Source organism: Hippichthys cyanospilos, chromosome 20 (assembly GCF_059441005.1).
Source record: "Hippichthys cyanospilos isolate Australia breed blue-spotted pipefish chromosome 20, RoL_Hcya_1.0, whole genome shotgun sequence".
In the NCBI taxonomy this organism is placed as follows: domain Eukaryota; kingdom Metazoa; phylum Chordata; class Actinopteri; order Syngnathiformes; family Syngnathidae; genus Hippichthys; species Hippichthys cyanospilos.
In genome coordinates this window covers 6,955,003-6,977,515 of record NC_142388.1, presented here as the reverse complement: position 1 = coordinate 6,977,515, position 22,513 = coordinate 6,955,003, and the positions used below count along the sequence as shown (strand labels likewise).

General features: G+C 40.2%; 1 protein-coding gene across 12 annotated transcripts in view; it reads left to right on the top strand.

Moving 5' to 3' along the window:
* The first annotated feature begins 283 nt into the window (after positions 1 to 283).
* The window catches only part of ptprk (protein tyrosine phosphatase receptor type K), a 94,240-nt gene continuing 72,010 nt past the window's right edge, over positions 284 to 22,513 (top strand). For 11 of the 12 annotated variants that reach the window (XM_088402997.1, XM_088402996.1, XM_088402991.1 and 8 more), the window contains exons 1-2: positions 284 to 562; positions 7,395 to 7,418. In XM_088402997.1, coding sequence (XP_088259123.1) covers positions 481 to 562; positions 7,395 to 7,418 — 106 coding nt within the window. In that variant the 5' untranslated portion in view covers positions 284 to 480. The remainder of the gene's footprint in view (positions 563 to 7,394; positions 7,419 to 22,513) is intronic. The other variant, XM_088402990.1, reaches the window with a different exon arrangement.

Sequence of the window (22,513 nt, the reverse complement as noted above, 5' to 3'; positions counted from 1 at the left end):
ACAAAAACATGAATACATTTAGTTATAAATATACCGTATCATTTTTTTCTCTTTTTTTCAACAAACCCAAACAAAACATTCTTCCAGGCAATCTTGACATCCTTTTCAAAAGTTTTGTAAACAAAATCACGTAATTTCTGCCATAATAAACTTACAGACGGACAATAACGAGACGCACCGCTCGAGAGATGTTTGCTCAAGTGCGTGACGTCACGCCCCGTGCGCGTGGACGCGGCTGCTCTCCCTGTCTCCTCTCCGTCGCGCACGCGCATCCTCACTCAAAGTGCAGCGTCCTAGTGAGTGAGCGTGTTGGGAAGCCGAAAGCGAGAAAAAGCCAAAGGACAGAATGGAGCGCTCGACTCGGCTGCGGATGCAGGAATAAACACGAATTACTCGCGATAAACGCTAACAAGACATTCGAAACTCGTGGAAGAAGCAAAAGTTTGTGCGGGGAAACTGTTCCAGACACCGATTTAAAACATGGATACTCTTTTTGCTCTCTTGCTGGGACTCCTGCTTCTCTTCTCGGCTGTTGGAAGAATCTCCGGACAAATGGCACCAGGTAATTTAATTTAGTAAAAAAGAAAAAAATCCGAATGAGTTTGTTTGCAGACTTTTAAAAACGGGTCGGAAGAGACACTCGCTTTCGTTGATTTCGGAGTTCCGGCCAGGTGAGCGTTTTTTTTTTCAGGCGTACTAGAAAAGTTGCAAACAAACCTCCGCTCTTGTTTTATCGTGTCAGAAATGTTCGCGAATGCACTCGCTTGCATCAATGTGTCAACTTTCAAGTCGTTTTTCTCCAAAAGTGTTCATTGTCGGCGTGGAAAAACAATGTTCGAGTTGAAGCGGAGAATCCAAACCGACGAGGCGACGTTCACTAAGTGTTTGAATTTTGGGCCGTTGGCCACGGCTCGACTAATTTGGCGATTCTTTTCACTCTGTCGTTCCAAAAAAAAAAAAGTTTTCAAGTCAACGTCACTTTTTGAAATGTATTCTCAATAATGTGAATCGCGTCTTATTAAGATCAAAGAAGTATGATTTGTTTGTTGGCACTTTGCTGCTGATGTGTCACTTATTTTTATTTGTGTATCGCGACATTTATTTGTGATTTTTGCGACACTTTGGACTGATCGACGGGGTACATTTCATTTATAAAAACGTCATCTGGCAAATGCATAACTATGTGCGCAGATGCACAATTTTCTTTCTTGCAATCAACAATTCGAGCTCCTGCCAATTGGTTTTAGAGCAGTTTGCAAATTTTAGCCATCCATCATTGGTATTTTGGTTCGCTACTTCGACATCATGAGACAATACTGAAAAATAGCTTCGGGGGCGGGGTGGGTGGAATAAAGCTTAATTTCACCTTTTATTGGTGTGATGACGAATTAAAACGCGTTTTGTTTCGTATTTATTGCAAGCTGCGTACATAAATCATAACTTAATCGTGAATGCAAACAATAGGTCTGCAGGTGAGTTCACTAAATTACTAAAAACTTTATTTTTTTTTAAACACCATGAAAAGGTGAGCAATCAGCAACTGCATTCTCCATAACAGGTTTTCTCAATATTTAGTGGATTTGTATGTTATATAGTGACTTGTCCTTATGCGGAATGATTCATGCATAATCACAATATTGTGATGCTCTTGGTGTTTGCAAAATATGTTGTCACATCGCTGAAATGTGTGTGCATTTAGTGTACCATATTTGTAGGAACTGACCTCCAATCTGACCTCGCTAGGCATTATTAAAGGTGACCCTCGCACACCACGCTTCATTTATGTGACGAGCATTACCGGAAACTGTACGAGGGGGAGGAAAAAAAAGCCTGCTCCAGCAAGTCCAGGCTCGTTAATGATTTGCATAAAAATTACACATTAATTACCACTTCTTCGGTGGGCTTTATTGCCCGGCCCCTCCCTCCTCTTGCTCACCCTTCCTTCCCCCTAACTACTCCCCTGGTTCCAATCCCAAGGGGCCGTTTGGTCTGCAGGGCAACAAACGTGTGGAATTTCTTCCAGCCCTCCCCGGGAATGCGAGCGCAGTTAATTTGCAAGTAAATACGAGATGCTGCTTTACATAGCCTGGAGGTGGGTCGTCGTTAATGTGGAAAAGAGGGTGCGAGAAAAAAAAAAAGGTTGTTCCGAAATTAAGTGGAACCTCCGCAAACGAGTTGTTTGTCCGTTTCAGTGGTTGTTTAATTTCCAACAACAGCTTTCACATACAATTGAATTAGGTGCAGGGTTAAATGTCACCGAAAGGCAACCTTTGCCAACACAACAGGCAATGTTTGAAGTTAAATTTTTGCATTTAACTGTCCTAAAAGTGAACCACTTGTGTTTGAAAAACCAGTCAAGTATTAGGTTTTGCTGTCATTTTTAGTTTGTCCTTGTCTGTTAAAGATAATCGTCAAGGTCAGTTTGACAGTGTAGTTTGAGTAGCGCATATGATATACAAAGAATTAGAAAGGCTCCCTCTAGTGGCACATGAAAAGAATGACTAAATTATATGTTCTAGGGGTGTCATGATACAACTTCCGATACAATACCAATATTGTAGCTTAGAGTGCTGTACAAACATTGATCCGATGTGATATTAGCAGCATTTATGCAATTTTTTGTTGTTGTTTTTAAATGTTAGCCTAGAGTGCTAATTTTGGAGAGTTTGGATGTAGACCATCCATGTACCAATCCATTTTCTTAGCCGCTTATCCTCACTTGAATCGCAGGCGTGATGGAGCTTATCCCGGATGTCTCCGGGCAGTAGGCGGGGGACACTCTGAACTGGGTGCCAGCCAGTGATGGGACAAACAAGCATTTACGCTCACCAACACACCTCAGGGCAATTTGGAGGGGCCAATTCACTTGCAGTCTATGTTTTTGGAATGTGGGAGGAACCAGAGTACCCGGAAAAAACCCGCATGGGCACGGGGAGAACATGTAAACATTCTTATTTTGATTATACACAAAAGATAAGCAGTTTGCTTTAATGGACAGAAATCAGAACAATTAATGATGAAAGGCTGATATCAGAATATTCTGGGTAATTTTAACAATGACTCCAAATGGTAAAGAAATTAGTAAAATAATTTATAAACTTAAACCTTTGGGCGGCAAAGACATGAAAAGATGTCAAAAACAATGAGGAGCGCACTGACATTTTTTGTTTGTTTGTTTTTGTAGGAATGATTGTGAAAAAGTTTGGGAAAATCAAATCAAAATATAATAATAGGAAACAATCCTACTTTGTAACCTTCATTTGGTACTTGGTGTAAAAAGTTTGAGAAGCACAACTTTTTATGCTTACAATAATTGCAAAAGTTATGCATGATTATTGGTTGAGTTTTGAGACACTTTTTTTCCTGCAGTAACTGAACTCCCATTTGCACCACTTTTAGGGTGTTTGACTTTGGAGGTCCCACTGTAATGACAAAATATTGCATTAAAGCAGTGCTTATCAAATAGTGGGGCGGGCCCCCCTGGGGGGGCACGAGGTGATGCCGGGGGCGCGCGGATGACCCCAGGGAAAATACTTTGTTTTTGACATGTGAATTGTAATGGTAATAAACTTTTTTTTTTTTTTTTAAGTTTCAGGCACTTTGATGCACTTGTTTATTTTTTTCTGTTTTAGACTAAGCTGTAACCTGTATAAACGCTGTAAAAAATAACAGTTGTTGAAAGATTTATATTGCTTTTTTTTCTTAAAGTTTAAAAGGATACAGGTTTAGGTATATTTATACAATTTTTTTGGATAATCTTTATAGTTGAGTGTTGGTGGGCGGGGCTTGGCAAAATATGTTTGAGAAGAACTGCCTTAAAGTGAAGCCCTCTGTCATTTTTGGCACAGCAAAATCCTGGCAGGGTCCAAAAAAGAAGAACAACCAGTGCATGCATCTGTCTTTTGTCACTTGGATTTGTTGAAAAGAAAAGTTGTGATTGGTCGAAACGGACAGCAGAGATGCCTTCCATCTCCTTCACAAGGACAAATACCAGATTAGTTGAAAAGAAATGAAAACTGTCACTTTAAGATTGTTGATGTCCTTTGTCTAAATCACTCTCATTTAGCCGTTCCAGCTCCGACTTTTCCCATTTTATAATGCACCAATGAAATAATGTCGTATTAAATGATGGCGTTTAATATGAACGGGGGCCCCGTATGGCGTCTGCGCTTATCACCGCTGCTCTGCGGCAACCTCGTTTCGGCTTATCACCTCCACGCTCCCAGTAATAAATGCGGCCCGGCGTGTCTGCCGCGCTGCCTTTACAATGTCAATAAGTGACTGCATGTCAACGTGACAACTTCTCTAAACGCACTGACCCGCATTGACAGTGTCTTTAATCTTAATGAAGTGCAATAATTACGTTCCATTAGCTTCCCAGGGCGAATCACATCACAGCCGCTTTAATTATAATTGTAAATCATGTTTTTGCATTTAGAGCGCCAGTACAAAGTTGGTTTAATTATAACGATTTTACGGCACCATTTGGAAGATGAAATAGAAATGTGTTTTTCCCCGGCAAAAAAGACTCGAGGAAGAGTGAAAGTGAGGAGGAGGAGGAGGGGAGAAAAAAAAACAACATGCAACCATTGGTTTTTGGCCGTGGGCATCTCGTCCACTCAAGAGACTGTGAAAACGGCAGGAGGGGTGCATCTGTGTGTTTTTCTGTCAGGTCCGCTTTGTGTGCGCGCGCGTGTTATGTGCTGTCACTTAAAGTGCTTTTATAAGCTCTCCATAGTAAAGTGATACAAAGAGAAGCATGCGGAATGTTTGCTTCTCTTTTAGATTTCCGTGAAAATCCTTCCTCATTCTAACCGCGGCCAAATCAAAGAGGGTTTTATTTATTTTCTTGTTAAAAGTCATTCCGCAGTCTGCCGCCATGCAGATCTTCCTTAATGTCGCCTTCTCCTCAAATCAAACGCCTCTCTGCTCAAAGCACATCTCTTTCTATGTATTTCAATTTGGATGCAGATTAAGAAAAAAAAAAAAAGTCTTGAAAGTACTGGCTCATGTCTTCAGTGGTTTGGGGGATGAGGTCTGCAGGCACCCACACGCGCGTGTGGAAAATGTAATTAATCTGCTCAGAGAATTCATTAGCTAATCCCTCATTAGGCTTGTGTGCTTGAATGAATCGGAGGGTTTTGCATTGAAAGACGGTACCAGCCGCAAATAGTGTGACCTTCCAGTCCCTCACATAAGACATTGTTCAGGTTTTCCTGAGTGAGGGTTCCAAAAAAAAGTTCTTGAAGTTCAGGAAAAGGAAAAACTATACATCTTCTTGATAGACATCTGTTTTAATTTTACTCTGCCGAAAAAGTGTTCACAACACAGGAATTCAAGTTTCCAACTGATATTGGTCACGTCTTTGAAGATGAAGTCGGAGAGGCCCGAAGGGCTTTCAAAAGTTTATCAGGGATTTCAAACGTTCATTTTATGCCTTGTCTCACTGGACTGTATGACTGTTGTCTCTGCGCAAGGTATGATTCACCCCCCCAGTTGCCTTGGGGTGTCCCATTTGATTTCATGCCTGTGGTGTTTTTGAGGGGCCGCACTTGCCAAATCCAGCAGGTCATTGTCCTCAAGCAAGACAATGAACTCCCTCTTCTGATGATCAGTAGGTAGAAGAGGAGACACTGTTAAATTGCTTTGAGTACCTTTCAGCTAGGGAAAACACATTAGACGATCCCAATTCGTTCACACAAATATGTCATGCCATTGACTTAACGTGTGTGCGAAGCCAGGTAGGTGATAGACTACAGCAAATTCTGACGTAAAAATTCTAGTTAAGGAAAGAATAGAATGATTCATATTTAATTGATGTTTTTCATAAAAACTCAGTTCCAGAAACAAAATTCAGTGTGAAGAAATGTCCTCCCTCAGATTAGTCAGTATCAAACGCATGAGTGACCTTTTTTATTGTATCAGTTCTACCCTGAAAGAGTCTAGTTCTGCCCTGCAAGGGCTGTCATTGGATTGTAGGTTTTCAATCTGCCTCGTAAAAACACGGTGTAATATACATATATTTTGTGTTACAACAATCCTTAACCACTTTTACATGGCCACTGTAATCAAAAATACAGAATAATAAATGTTTGTCTTACAGCAATAATTTACCGTAATTACATGGACATTGTCATTAGATATACACTATAATATACATGTAGTGTGTGTTACAACAATACTTAACCAGATTTACACTGTCATTTAACTGGGGATAGAATATGAAGCCACAAGTTTCAATGTTTTATCCAGTAGTACATATGAATTTTTAAATATGGTTGAGTATTGTTGTAAAACACATAAAATGCCTACTCCGGTTTATTTTTCTTGTTCTGATAGCAAAAGCGTTTCAGGTTCTACCTACTAAAATTGCCGTTCTTTTTACAGTTTAATGCTCAAAATAAAAACATGTACAATTCTGGCGACGGTAATTTGCTATTTCCCACAATTAGCAGTTCTGAGAAATAAGTGTTGCGCGCAGGCTGCCAGACATTCGTCACAAAGTCAACAGAGAGCTTGCTGAAGGAAATGGAGGGAAAGAATGTTTGCAATAGATTCCAAATCCAGGAAAGATCATATCCCCAATGAATGATGGCGTTGGTCTAATATCATCCATCTCTGTGGTGGCCTGTTGGGCTCAGGTCACAGCTGTCTGTAGACAGACGCAAAAAAACTGTTGCGCCACATACACACATTCAAAACACGCACAATTCCACACATGGCCGCTTAATGACAGATGAAGTAATCAACACTCATCTGATTAATTACACTGCAGTTTGCACAAGCTCACTAAACAGCTCATGTTTCTTTTTTTTTTTTGCCCAAAGAATTTTTTATTTTTTTTTTATTTGTGCAAAAAGTAAAATGAGGTCATAAGTCGAAACAGACAAATTAAGTCAAGGAGACGTGACTGCTCTGTAGCAGGTGCTGACCGATTTGGAAATAAATGTTTTCAAGGTTCGCACAGGTGTACGGGAGCAGAGGTTAAAGGTGGGAGGGCAGGCATGTGTTGGTTTTATTTGGTGAACGTGAACATGTGCAAGGAACTCTTCGCTTCCGTTAAACCTTTACAGCCATTGTTTCGCCCCCTGTCAGATTTATTTGAGCTCATTTACTGCCAGCACGGTTAAATATGGATTTTTGCTTCATACCGCTATCAATGGCAGTGAATGAGTTAACTTATCCTCTGCAAGTTCAGTAAAAAGATCTAGAGCCGTCATTGGTGGTGAATGTTTCTTTTTTTTTCAGGTTTTTTCACTTATTGACCCGGTTGGTTCATCTTGCGCTGGTTTTGTGGCTAATTTGTATTTTTTAAATCTAAATACAGAATGTTATGCGCATGCTTTGTATCTAATACTGTCTTATTGTGTTCTCTGTTGCTTCCTTGGACCCAGCTCACATGGGGCGCTCTGAAAAGGGTGAGTGTCAATTAGCCAGCTCAATGCTGAGCACAATGTCACCATTTGCCTCTCATCTCCACCTTTTTATCGGGACTTTTTTTTTTTTAAACACAATTTCAGTTGGTGTTGGTTCCTTCAAGCTGTGATGTCATTACTAACCACCCCATCCAATTTATTTTATTTAGTTTTAAATGTTAGAAACAGGTTCACCTCACATCATCACTAACACGCCATGATGGAAATACCTTGTGCAGCAGCTTGCGCGGACCCATTCATTTTGTCCTTGGTGAACTGTTTACTCACCACTGAAATCTCATTCAACCGGTGTTCCCTGAAAATATTTTTCACCAAAACATTTTTGCAGGTGCTTTGTCGGTCTTATCTGGCTGGCTGTTGGTAAATCTTTGGCATTTGCGTAAACCGCTGCTCCTTCACGCGTCACTCTGGAAGTAGTTAGGCAGCTGGTGGCATATTTAAAAAGCCCAGGTGCTGTTTGTTTAGCTCAGGCTTCTACTTCCTCAGTTCAGTACGTCAGTGTCTCTATTGACCAACATCAATGGCTGAACATCTTTTGGACACTGTGAGGCGCAACGTCGGTAACCCATGCTTGGGATTGCCCATGCACATCCTCAAATACTCCAAATACCCCCACCGGCTGCTTTTTTTGGAGTTTTAACTGTGAAACGGAGTGTTTTAGGTCTAACCGTAGTTCCCCTCAGGGTTCTCTAATTATGCTTTAAAAGAACGTAAACAGTTTGATTTTTTTTGCAATTGCTTGGGTTTTTATGGGTTCTGAAGTTCTCCTTTGTAAAACACATCATTTAATACAAAAAAATAACAGAGACCTAATGGAAGTGTAGCGGTGCAGAAATACTGTCAGTTTACATTAAGCAGGACAAGCTCTTTGGCAGCTCTTACATGTGTTCCAACTTATCTCAGTAGATTTTAACTCAGTCCTTGAAACAATGGATTTGTGAGCACTTTGTAAGTACTTACTTAGCACAACACAACTTGAAATCATGAAGGTCAACAAACAATACTGTGTAACAATAAGAGCTGTTTTTCTGCAAGTGGACTTGAGTTACTGACGGCAGATGTCGGTTTGGCGACTCGACAGCTCCGTAGGAACCAATCTTGAGGAAACCTTTGCAAGTTGTTGGTTTTTTGTTCCTCGTTTGTTCCGGTACCTAATACCCAACAATGCTTAAAAGTATTAAAAGAGAAGTGAGTTACTGTTGTCACATGTAACCAACTGTGATGCTGTCCTGCATGTCTGGCAACTATTTGATGATTCTGTGGTCAAACCAAACCATTTAGGCCGAAAGGGGTTTGGAAAATCCGTTGACACAATTATTAGTGTAACTAATTTGAGATTTTTAGTAAGCAATTGACTGGACCATTACATAAACATACATTTGCTTGAAGAGCACCCTATAAATAGAATGCCAATAGGAATATCTTTGTGGCTGTGTTGTTTAGGGACATGTGCCTTTTTAATGTTTATTTTTACTAGCTGAAAAGAGAGGCGAGACAAGAAAACGGACTTTAAAGTAAAATCAGCATTTGTTCAAGTGGAAGATAAATCATCAGTGAAAATTCCATTTGTTTTACTTTCTTTGACTGTTTTGTGGACGCTGAGTAAACGTGACAGCCATCTAGGTTAAAAATGTGACTGTGGGACTGAGCCTCTTTATACCGCCTTCAGGTGGCCGCCAAAGGGCTCTTTTGTGAATCCCTGTATGTGGTCACGGGCATTGGCTGAAGTGGTTACCATTAGTCCAGTTAGGAGGACATCTGTCATGAAAGCAGCGTCTCTCACACACGCACCCATAGCAATCGCAGGTCCTCGTTCCTGATACCAGTCATGAGAAAATCCCAGGGGATGTTTTTTCTTCAGACCCTCTCAGCAACCCCATTTCAAATGTCTTTACATTCATGTCCAGTAAGTCTTCTCTTTAAGCTGATTTGCTTTGGAGATAGCTGGAAGGCTTTTGAGATATTTAAACCCTCCTCTCTCAGTGAATCAGGGGCTTACAGACGGATGACCGCTCCATTAAGATTATCATATCCGACTCCACTTCATATCTTTACGCTGGCGCCATGTTGGGCCGCTCTGTCACCAGGCGCAACAATTTCAATTGTTGAACCGACGCATTCTAGAGCTACAAATGGCTGATAAGTTGACTTAGGAAACATCTGTCTGTGTAAAGCTTGGCTGTGTTGGATTTTAGAAGTGTTTGTTTCACTTCTGTATTGAGAAAATATCCACGATGACCATCAAAAACCTTGCGCGGTCTTCTAGGTTCGCTAGGTGTCTTGCTGTTGGTAGATGTCATAATAACCTGAGAGGGAGGCAGTTTTTCAGCAGTCTACTTTTGGATTAAAACGATTTATTGGCGCCGATACCTGGTATTTTGACAAATATTGGCATCTGCCTCTAAAAATCTTATACCTGATAAATCAATTTAAGTTTGCTGCAGAGATTTTCTGAGATTCTGCTTACATTGGGAACACTAAGCTCTTTTAGTAGTTTGAAATTTGAACTTGAGAACTAGATTTAATTTTCTAGTTTACTTTTTCACATACCTTTTTAATACATGCTGATGACCTTGAGAGGCTGGGTTTACATGCACTCACAACCCTTTTAAAACCTGAATATTCAGGTTTTTAAATGCCATATAAACAGGCACACTAATTCGGATAAGCTCATATTTGGGTTTTTAAAACGTTAAATTGTACCCTTGACATACCCTTTTTCTAACCTGAACATGCGGTCATTTTAACACATTTGGGTTACTGCCTTTGAACAGGTCATTAGTTTGTGCTCTGGGTATAGGTCTTTTCGATAAAGTAATTAAAACATACACCACCATTTTATCTAAACTTCCTGCTAGTGAGCGAAAGGGTATAAAAAAGCTAAGCATTGATTTTGCAACGTAAACAATCCGGGTGAAACTCAAACGCTACAAAAAGCCTCACTTTGGGAGCGTGGCGTAAAAGGATTACTATACTTTATTACTTTGGCGAGAGACATGACTGGATTTTATCGACAGTAGAAAAAAAATGGACTTTCCTCTAAGTCAAGATGAGCCTTGTCTTTGATTTTCAAATGTATATTCATGTTTCATCTTAATATGTCACCTGTCTGTATCATTTCCTCGACTTCTGTCACGAGCTCATCTGTTTGGCCGCCATCTGTCTTTCTGCCTTTTCGAACGCTGTCCCCTGCCAGTCGGCATGTGTCCCGACTGTCAGTGGATAGCGGCTTGACGGCAGACGCATGGTCAGACTTGATGGCGATCCTGTGCACTAACCTGCAGTCCATCAATTGTAACAGGCTGGCGCTGTGCAACGTCTGCCAGTCGTTGCTCTTGACGGTTGAAGAGGTCTGCAAACAAGCGGGCCATCGTCGCCATAGCTACTTCCACATGCAGTCCGAACCATTGGTCGCTAAAACAGGGTTCATTTGAAGGAATTTTTGAAATTTATGAATTCGTCTGGACTTTAGAGGATATGCTGCTGAAGCTGGGAACTTTGCACTGTTTTGGGGGTTTGATAGAAATTAAAACAAGTAAATGTTCCAACATTTCACACAACACATTTTTCAAGTTTTAAGTTGGACGAAACCTTGAGGTTTTTTTTTTTTTTTTTTAATTCGATATCTACACCAGTTACACTGATAGAAGAATCCACACTACTGCGATATTGCCACTACGCTGACTCCACTGTGTCTGCTGGACTTTTCCTCTTCACCTCTCATATTCACATTCAACTCCCAGCCATTCTCCTCCTCTTGGAATTTATTGCTCTCTAACATAAACAACACAAGACACCCTCCCCCAGTTTGGTGTGTATTCTTACTGAATTCCCCCCCCCCCCCCCCCCCCCCCCCCCCCCCCCCCCCCCGTTCTTTTCTTCCTCACCTCTATTACCTCGCCTTTTCTCTGCTTTCCGTGTTTCCCCGCCCAACAAAACCCCGGGTAGGATTTTGTGCAGCCAAATCCAGATGGAATGGTGTTGTATTACAGGGATAAAGTGCTGATTATTTTAAAGGTGGAAATAGTACATTTGAAAGTAGGTCATATTAACACGGGAGCAACATGGAGAAATGCGAGTAATCCTCCTGGAAATAAATAAAGGCAAACTTATAACTTTATGGAGCTTGAGAAACTAAGTATATTTGTTTTGTTTCGGAAAAAAAAAATATTAATTTCGCCCCTTGTATGAGAACTGCTTTGTCGCACATGAAACTGCTGCTGAGGATTTCTTCCCACCTTTTTATTTTCTCCTCGCTCAAATCTTCCCAAGGTCTCTCAGTATTGCCTTTCTTTATCTCGTTGTTGTCTCTCAACCTTGTTGCGGAATGCTTTGGTTGGTCTTTCTCCCTACTTCGCTTCTACTCCCTCACACCCGCTTCGTCAGCCTCCATTCACTGTCTTATTGTATAAGTGACTCGGTTAACAATCGCAGTGTCTTTATTGGGCCAAAGGTAAATAAAGTGTCTGTGCTGAAGTATGCGTGCATGCCAAGGGAGCTGTCTTATTGGAGTAACAGTTAGCAGATACAACCATGCCTCCCCTTGACATAAGATGTCCCTTGTGTTTAGTTTCACCAACATGAGGACACAGACACGACTACTTAAACGTAAAATTACTTAGTCTTGTAGAATTAGGGCTCCGCCTTTGAAACTGTACTATTGTAATCAGTGTGCAGTATGTGCAGTATTTCGAATCAACAAATTGTCACCCAGGGCAAAATAAAATTCGATAGCAACCTTGTGAATCTTGGCTACAGTTAAAATGGATCTTTACATTTACAGTGCTATCCTAATTGGAAGTGAATGAGTTAATATACTAAAGGTCAAAAAGGGAAAAGAACGGGTGCACCTCGGGTTTACTGTGAAATAGCGATCTTATCTGCAGAGCTTTTTTAAATTCTTCTCTAGCTGAGCTCCTGTATTCAAAAAATTTCTCATGCTTTGCAGATGTGTGATTATTGACAGACTTCAATCCTGGCTCCAATTTGAAAGTGCTTTAAAAATCACATTAGGAAAAAAACGTTTTTCCAGTTTTGTGATTTGTATTGATCGTCTTAGCCTGCGTTTACACATACCATTCATGTTTTGTTGTCCTGTCTCAGAGAAGCAAGTGAATGGTACAACAAACTTCCAAATCGTATGATTTTAAGACACCCCTGAAATCCTTGAATTTTCTCACATATTCAAAGCGATACTTAATCAGGTATACCTCACGTACGCCACATTGATTTTGAAAAAAGTTTCTCATTTGCTGCACTGGATTAGTTTCGTTTTATGTGCACATATAAATGTAAATTTTCGCAAAACCAGATGTTTACTTTTATTGAGATTGTGCTTTATAATTTGGTGCATCCTATTGTCTGAAAAATACAGGCAATACTGGTAATTGGCTAACCTATAATCAGAAGCCCGAGGAAAGACATCTTGGGTTTTTAGGGATGTAAACCACAGTAGTGAAATACGGGATATTTTACACGGCCGTTCTCAAATGCGGGTACGATAAGGCACTTTAGACCATGTGAGAGATTTTAATAGGGCTTCTGCAGATATCAGCTAATCTTTTTCTGCATTTTTTTTTACATTATATTACAGTGCATTTTTCTTTTCAAATTAAGAGCAAATTAATTGAAACAAAAACATATTTGTGTGAGTGACTCCTTTGTATGCCTTATCTGCATGCATCTTGCCTTGAGTGAAAAATTTTCAACAGATGAGCCAGAAATAAAACATGAGGTGAGACGATCTATCTTTTGGAACTGCTGAATTAAATATGCCTAGAGATATCACCGCAAATGTAGTTCCCACATTTGGTAACTCAAACATGGATATCACAGCACTTAGTCTTTCCCCCCCCCCCCTTCATCTAATAATGCTTTTGTGCTGGTTTGGGGTTGGCTGAAAATCCCATTGGAAAAAAAGTTTGAGAACCACTGCACTAGATTATGAAGTTAACCATAAAACGCAACTAGTTAAACCTTACATCGGCGCTTCACACTTTACGATCTGATACAGCTGCGATGAGCTTTCAGCTGCACGCGGCTTCAACTTCTTCTGTTTGCAGCCTTTCTCCTTTACATACACACGCCAGTCTTCAAAAGCACACATGGAGCGCTAAACGGAGGGAGCCGCATGTGGTTTAGGTTAGCCACACTTTCCCCTTGCACCGGCCCCAAACTAACCGCTCGCACTTTAGCTCGGTCAAGTACAAGCATAGGCCGTAGGCTTCTCTGTGTGTGTGTCCTTGTTTGTGCATGTTGTTTTGTCTGGAGGACAAGGCCAAGGCCATCTGTAAACACTTGCCAGTTATTACGTATGAACTTAAAATTCATCTATGTATGTCCGAGCAGGTAATAGCCCTCATCTAAGAGGATTTTGGTATGTGTTGTTTAAGATTAATCAGGTAGCAAAAATAATCTTGGGGTCACAGAAAAACTAGCAAAGTCTCAAGTTTCGTTTGGAGGCGCAACGACCAATAATGAATCAATAAAAATGTTTATTTCATCATAGATTCTTTGAAGGTCTAAAACCGTCCAGGTCTTTCGAATTTACGCCTCATCATTGTCATTTAAAAACGTCTGCACTTACTTTGGAAAATGATCAAGATTTTTGGCAAGTTTCTGAAATGTTACCCCCCCAAAAAGAAAAAAAAAAACTATGGCTTTTATGTTCTAACTAAAAAAACTAAAGTCCTGCTTTTGAATATTGGGGTAACAATTAAAACAAATTATACAAACATCCAATTAATGGCCAAATCAACAAAATATTAAACCGATTGATGTACTAAAATCATTGTTAGTTGCAATTCTCGTTTTGTCTGTTCTAGTTGTTTTGGATTACTGGTACATTTTTTTTTTTTTTTTTAGGGGGATGTTTGATACCACTTTTTTTTTCAGTGCAGTACAAGTACTCAACTCTTTACTCATCACCGATACAACTAATACTTTTGATTCCACAGTTTTCCTCCAATAACTCAGATAATTATAAAGACATACTTATTTCAACATGGCATTTTCCTAAAAAAAAAGTGATGGAATCAATAACTTTTTTTTATTTGTCATTTGTAGTTTATGATTGCAAATTTGCTCTCAGAGCTGTCAATGCCATATCATTGGTTGCCATCACTAATACTGATACCTTGAAATGGTATATTTTTTTTATATATTTTTTCACTTCTAGTGATTGTAAAACTGCTCTGAAGGCAATCTGTAAATCCAGTGTACATAATAAGCGCTTACTAGTATTTGAAATGCCCACAAATTAACTACTGAAAAAAGTCTTACTAGTACATCACCTTTAGCAAATCAATCTGCTGCGATTTCTTTTCCCCGTAAAGCGGATCTAGATGATCAATTGTGTTCTGCTTGTGCCTGCCCGTGAAAGCGGTGGCACACATTGGCACTTCTAGTCCTTTTATGAGCACCGAGGTGAAATGGGAGTATATGATTCAGAAAAGAGGTGGGCAGGGAAGTGCGTGTGGGAAAGGAAGCAATAGCTGCTTCAAGTCTGATAAGGAACTTTGCAAGAACAGAGCAAAGAGACACAAACTTCCAGCTGCGCTCGTTCATTCCTGAGCCGCTTCATATCTGCTGATAAAACTTTGTAGCACTGACACAGGGAGGGAAAGTTTGCGTGATTGATAGAGCTCAGGCACTTTTCCCTCCGGCCTACTTCTTGACTAAATACTTAGTCACACATGTGGGAAACAGACCGGGCTGTGGTCGGGGTATGCGCGGACTAATCTTGAATCATTAGCCCACTTTCACCCAGAGAACAGCCAAATGGACTTTGACCCCGCATCTCATAGGTGTGTTTGCGTACTTTGGTAACTAGCTGGAAACCAGCACCAAGAGTTCACCGGTTTCTACTCTGAGGTCATTTTGTTTGTGTTTCGGGGGGTCTGTTTCTCTTTCGCATTCTTTTGCTTTCGGCAGGCCCAACGAGATGAAGCGGAGGGTAAAATGACCACTTAAGTCCTGTAAATGCCATTACTAACTTCACGTGTAATGATCCTCTTAGTCAGATTCTTTGGGGCTGGCGGGAAATGACTCACAATTTATTCATCTTGTCGAGAATTTGTTGAGAGTTTGAAGCTTATTTTGAGTGAGGTTTTTTTTTTTTTTTGGGTGAATTGGTTCCAGAGCATCTTGATGTAAAAGGAATGCTGCTTTACACAGCCTGTAAAAGGAAAACTGTTCCTGTTCCATGTAACAAAAATGTTTGCAAAATGGAGGAACAAAGTCAGTTTTTGATTTCAAAGATCACAAGGTGTGAATCTGAAACCTGAGACAGGTTTTCCAATTGTCTGCTTTCTGTCATGTTGCAAGAGAACTATCATTTGAAATTCCAAGAATCAGGAATTTTGAATTGAACTGGGTCTGGAAACGATTATCGGATCGTACATGATTATGTATGAATTCGATCATTAGTTGTTGATTAATCCAAAAATCTTTGCAGCACAATTTACAGGTCTTTGGGTTGGCAATGCTTGCCCCACTTTAAAAGACTGAAAAACATCTGTAACCCGTCTTCTCCTTCTGTTGGTCATTACGCCGATTACTCAACTTTGTCTTGCTTGATTGTTAAACGCAAACGTCATGCTCATACCATGCTCAACTAAATACATTATTGTAATGTGTAATGTTTAGTCACTTTATAATGTCAACATGCCGAAGAGATGGACAAAAACATATTTCCACTTTGCTGGCTACGCCTGTCATTTCTATTTAATTGCCTCAAACATTTTAATTACATTCCTGTGATGATAGGAAGAGGCAGATTAAGTGGCTTTGTTCAGCATATTTTTGTGTGTCTGGGATGCAAGTTTTATTTATTTGATAGTTTGAGTTATTCATAGCAACCTTTCTTTGGTACTTAAAGGATTTTGCCAAAGCTTGAGTCATTTAATGTCCACAAATACTCAGACGTTTGTCAAAATCAAAGCTGGTTGTTATAGTTTAAGGTGCAATTGGGATTTAAATACACAAATCAAAAGATAAGGACTACCGTAATAAAAGGCAAATATGTATCTATGTAAATGTTAGTTTATGGAACATTTATGAAACAGATTTGAAATAGTGTGAACCATTACGTGTTCAAAGCCAGGCTTAATAAGTCCGTTGCAAAAATATATGATATGCACAGACATGAGAGTAGAAATTTTGAAACTGTTAAAAGTGTGTGTGTGTGTGTGTCCTCTGTTTTATTTTGGGTACATCGCATTATATTACTATAAACAAATTTCATGCCTAAGTATAATTTGACTAATTATAATAAACAGATCCACCTTTGAATACGAACAAGTTATGTTCTGTGTACCTGTTTGGTAGCTAACCTTCAAAATATAAGTCAATGCCAAGGCCATCCGCGTCATACGCTTCTTGCTATAGTACAATTTTTGAAGCAATGATGAGCCTATCAGATCATTTCCTGCTGGCCGCTCAGAACGTTTCCTGCTTGACTAAAATGGAGGGGATTGACAGGCAGCGCATTCCTCCAGTGTACTGTCCAGTATTTCATAGCACTTCTGGCCCGGATTATTAGTTACTGTCTGGTATCCTGATTTGGTCATTTTTGTCATTGTTTATCATATCACTGTTTCTGTAATATGTTTACATGTTCATATTTTGGGACTCATAATTGTGCCGTCCTCACAAGTCAGTGTGTGTTTCTTTGCGACAAATATCTTAATTAGTTGTCAGAAATGATGTGCTCAAAAGTTTTAATTATAGGACCGGACTTTCGTTTGCTTTCATTAGCTCGTTAGTCATCACAGGAGCCAGGAAGAAATTAACAAACACCCTACTACTCAATTTCATTACGTCGCTGTTGCGAAGGCGGCAGGTGGACAGCGAGAGAGAGGGGAAAAAAAAAATAAAGCCAAACGAAAACAGAATGAGATGCTTGTCCATGTGATACTCGCTCCCCTGTTGACTTTGAGCGCATGGCGCTTCATTAATTATGCATGCAGAGATTTCAGTTAGCCTAAATGGCCGTCCAGTGTCAGATGCTCTTCTCTGACGGACTACCTGTGTTGTGCTTGCTTTTGCACTGCTGAACTCCGAGATGAATCTTAATGGGCATCATTAACCCTTTCACCTGCCTCGCACATACATAGACAACCTTTTTACCTGTATGGCGTGACCAGTCCAGTGCTCTGAAGTGCACCGTGCGCGCGCCATGGCATGCTTGTGCTGCGTCGAGTGGCAGGTTGATGGTGGCAGATTGACACAATTGTCCTTTGAAGGACCCACTCTGATGAAAAATTGGCTCCATGGAGAATAGGCATTGCTGGTGACGCGCCAAAGATCAACCAGCCTCTCTGTGTCAATAGCTTTCATCCTTTGAAAAGTATGCAATCTGTTATTTTCTTTTTTTAACAAGTTTTGCAAAGCTCCGTTTTAGTGGCTGGGGGGGGTTGTTTAACACAATGCTTTTCAGAAAGCTAACCGATTTTCGATATGTATGAATTTGGAAAAACAAATGTCCTGCCTAGTTTATAAGAAAATAAAATGTCCTAATTTTGGATTAAATGGGAAAAAAAGGACAAAAATTAAAACCTCTTCATTCATTTACGCAAAATGCTATGTTTGGATCTATGAGGGACCAAAAAAGAAAATTACTTTACTTCATATTTATTTATTTAATTTACTTTTCAATAATATATTCACAAGGAATTTGGACCATGCCTGCGCGCATAGCAAAAATCATACATATTTTCAACATGTGATTGTTAGAATACTGGAGCAACACAACAGTAACATGCACAATGCATTTAGTAGTGGAGAGTTCTCCCTGTTGGTGAAGAAAATTGCAGTCGAAACTCAAAATCAATATTTTAATAGCGTTCCCTTTGTTTACCAGGAGATTGCCTTCTTGCGGCTAATAAAAACACATAAATACTGCAGATACTGTAAGCCGTACTGGACTATAGACCGCAGAGTTCAAATTATGGGAAAAAAAGTAGCAGTTTATAGTCCGAAATCTCTGATAATGACCTCTCCGACCTGCTTGCGGATTTCCCCCTTGCAGCCCCTTAGTTAAAATTACTTTGACACCCCATGACTCAGGGTCAACTTAGGGTCCTAACCAGCTTCATAATAATACGCACGGTTCTTGAATTTAGTTCTGAAGTTTTGTCTTACAAAGGCAAATTGTGCTCATTTTATTCAGGGCTCCAATTCAATCCTTCACGGTGTAAAACTTTGCAGCACTAAAGCGGCAGAACCTGAGTTCAGAACCGCTGAAATGTGCTTACATGCCAATGGCTGGACTCTGTCATTTGTTTGTGTGCTTGCGCCCATCTGTTACAACCCCCTGTTAAACTCCTGCAGCACTAGCGCGCATATGGAACTCTCAAACACACACGCACGCGCACACAGGTTACAGCTGGGAGAATCGCTTCTCCGTCCCACCCATCCTCCTTCCTTCCACCTCCCCACAGAGCCTCAGGACTAGTCCAGGTGTCCATTCGCCTCCTCCCCCTGACCCCCTTTGCTCTTTTTGCACACTTGTCTGCCTCCTCGCCGTCTGTCCTTTCCATGTTTGACGTGCTTTTGGAGCAGTGACAGATTCCTCACATACGCTGTGATAGTCAGGGTAGGAATGAATGTGGCACAGGAAAGAAGTTGCAGACCTGACACAAAGGCGTGACATATTTTGCACCTTGTTTGCCGGACAGGGTTTCGCTGTGTCTGAAAATGAGTGAAAGAACAGTCAAGAGGAATAAAAGATGAATCTGGAGGGGAGATTTTCATACAGGAAATTTCTGCAACTAAAGAAGCTATATCTTTCAGAATAGCAATATTTTTCGATACCACTTTTTTCACATCGATATCAGTGTGAGTGTTCAACTCTCAATACAGATACCAAGAAACTGAGAGACTAATAATTGCTCTACAAACAAATCCAATAAATGATGGCAGATTATTTTGAAGAAATAGTTTATATCTGACAAAAGACACATTTTAAATGCAAACATTTATTTTCGGACAATAGAATTGACTTAACAGGTCTTGAAAATATCAGCAAATGAATATTAACTTTTGATTATGTCACCCTCGACAGATATTTTCGAAGGAAAAAGCATTCCATCCATGCTCTTGATTGATACCAAGTAACCAATACGAAATCATACTTTTGAAGAAATAATATTCATTTATTTGACAAAAGGCAACATCTTGATCCCAACTTTTTTCACTTAATGCAGTATGAGTTCATAACTCTTGCCAAAGATACCAAAAAAACGATACTACTAGTGGTATTGATACAGCAAATTTCTATTAGCATTGATGGACCACTAGAAAAAGAAAAAAAAAAATCTGACAAAAGGTATAGCAGTCAATGCAATAAAAAATGTCTTATAATAATAATAATACTTGTCAAACTGCCAAGTATGACACCCTGCATTTTGAAAATCATTTGAAATACAACTTTTATGACAATGTATTTCATACCAATCAATAGTGACCATTATGATCTTTTTTTGTTTATCCAGTTTAGAAATACTATATGCATTAAAGACAGTAAAATACAACTATCCAGATGAAAAATATCATCCTATTATGCATTTCTTCCAAATCTAAAAAAAATTTTTGTTTCATGTCCTTTATATAGTAATTGTTACGCTATTTCCTCTAGTCGCCTCCTACGTGCGGCACACTGAGCTGAAGTCTCACAATATTTACCGACTTCACATACCAGACATTTATTAAATCGAACTACACAAGCAACATTGCAAGAAAAGAAAATTCTACTTTTGTGCAATTTCAGCTCCTACAAACCCAGGAGCTCTGAATACAGCTTATTAAGCAGAGACAGTGCAAGCGAGCGACAGCGTGATTTATTGAAACGCACCTCAGTTGAAGAGCTGCAATGATGAGACTGAGAGTTGGGAGTAAAAGTTGTCGCGCACACAATCATGCAGAGCAAAGCCAATTTCTTTATTGTGTTACAGAGACCAAAGGCAATTCAACACACACACACACACACACACACACACACAAAAAAATGAATGTAGAGTCAGAGTGGAATTCATTGTGATTGCTCTGGTGGACTCTGTTTTCAAACTCGTAGCTTTATTATCTCTTGACTACGCCTCCCCTCCAGTGTCATCGCTCCCCTTCATATATATGCCTACCAATTACATACAACAGATGACACCGAGAGATAGATGGAGGAGGATAAAGAGCGAAGAGAAGTATACCCCCCCCCCCCCAAAAAAAAAAAAAAAATGGGAGAGCAGGAGCCTGAAAGTGGGAAATGACACACATTGGCACGAATAAAAGGGGAGAAATAGAATGTGACAGACAGATAGAAGAGAGAGATTGAATAGATAAATGAGATTTATCTATAATGAAATCAGCCTTAGTCTGCATGGCGGAATGTGCACCATTCAGCCTTTCTGCTGTTACAGACAGATTTACCCTTTTAATATTCTAAACATCAGTGAGTGTTTGATACACGGGGTGTGTGCGCACGGTGAGAAGAGCTCTATTCAAAATGCTAAGGGAACTTATCCCAGCTGAGTCGAGCTTTTGCTAATCATTCTGAGACACAATAAATGTTCCATGTTACTTCCATCATATAGTAGCCGTAAGGGCCGTTAAAACGAAAACAATCAGCCGAATGGCCGTTGTTTGACAATTATTTGAACTTTTTATCTTTACGTACGCTAACCATTTATAGAAGTTTTGCACAAGTAACACTGCTGTCATTTTACGACGCACCCTAACACTTTCTAGTCCTCTTCCCCTGCATTTCGGTCAAGACGAATTGACTGTACATGAGTACGAACATCAACCGTCAGTCTTTCAGCGTCAAAGCACACAGTCGTCTTACTCTTCTCCCCAGCAGCCAATGTAGGGCACTTGAGCGCTGCTAGCTAGCGGCTAATTTATACTAGAGGCTGCCCTGAGCGCTGGCAACAGGTAGCATACAATAAAATGCCAGCGTGATGATGTCATTTTTATTAGTGCCCTGGATTGGCGATTGAATGTGAATTCAAGAAGGTTGTGTTGTTCATCGATTTGCGACCCATTCGTTGGAGAGATATACTTTCCGACAACAATTTCAAAATAAAAGCCTTCTTAGATACAGTACAAGCAAATACAGTACAAGCATTTGTATTCTAAAATTATTAGGTACATGTAGCATATTCTCCTGAATAGCATTGAAAGAAGACATTAGGGAGCTGAAATTTTACCCACCTGGTGACAACATTTCAAAGTTCAACATGGCGTGACCACTTTTCACACTACCAGACTGCTATTATTCTCAACACAACTGTCAGCGGATAAACCCAAGATTCTATTTACTTCCCAGGTAAAATTGAGTCAAATGTCTTTTCGCATGGAAACATCTCCAAGCACGTTTGCGAATGGACACTTAGTCTCTTTCTGAGTCCACCCCTCACACGCAGTCACCTCGCCTCAGGCCAACGCGTACACACGCACACTCACATCCGCGCTCGCGTTGCCCACGGCTATGCATTCGGTCCAAGGAAGCTGCTTTTTGCTCTTCAAGTTGTTTGAATGTCCCCCCCTCCCCGATGCCCTTGGCATACCATCACACACTCACATGTATTCAGAGATATGTGCAGACAGACATGCTCATTTTAAATCCTGCCTGTATAGACTTATTCCTTTGAACGTGGCACCAGAACACATTCAAGGGCCCCTTGCGCAGTACATATTTGTGTTTTTTCACCTAAATCACCGCATGGGGTAATATGTCCAAATCCTAATGTCCCTGCTGTTTTCTGTTCGTTTGTGCTTATGCTTATGTAGAAACTTCGCCGTCTTGTGCATACCAAGTACCTGGTCTCTTTAATACATGATATTGAGAAAATGACACCATCTCTGGGGCTTGGAGAAATGATGATTAGTGTTCCCTTGTCAACATTTCCCAAGAAGAGAGGACTGGACATTTAAAACAGGTGATCCCTGGAACTCTTGTCTTTTCCTCTCTCTGTCTCTGTGCCGCTCTAACGGGCTCTCCCGGCGTAATAACAAAGTGTCCTGTCCACTTGGATTACTTACATTAACATGAGCAAGAAAAAGACTGTGCTTCCCATTCGCCC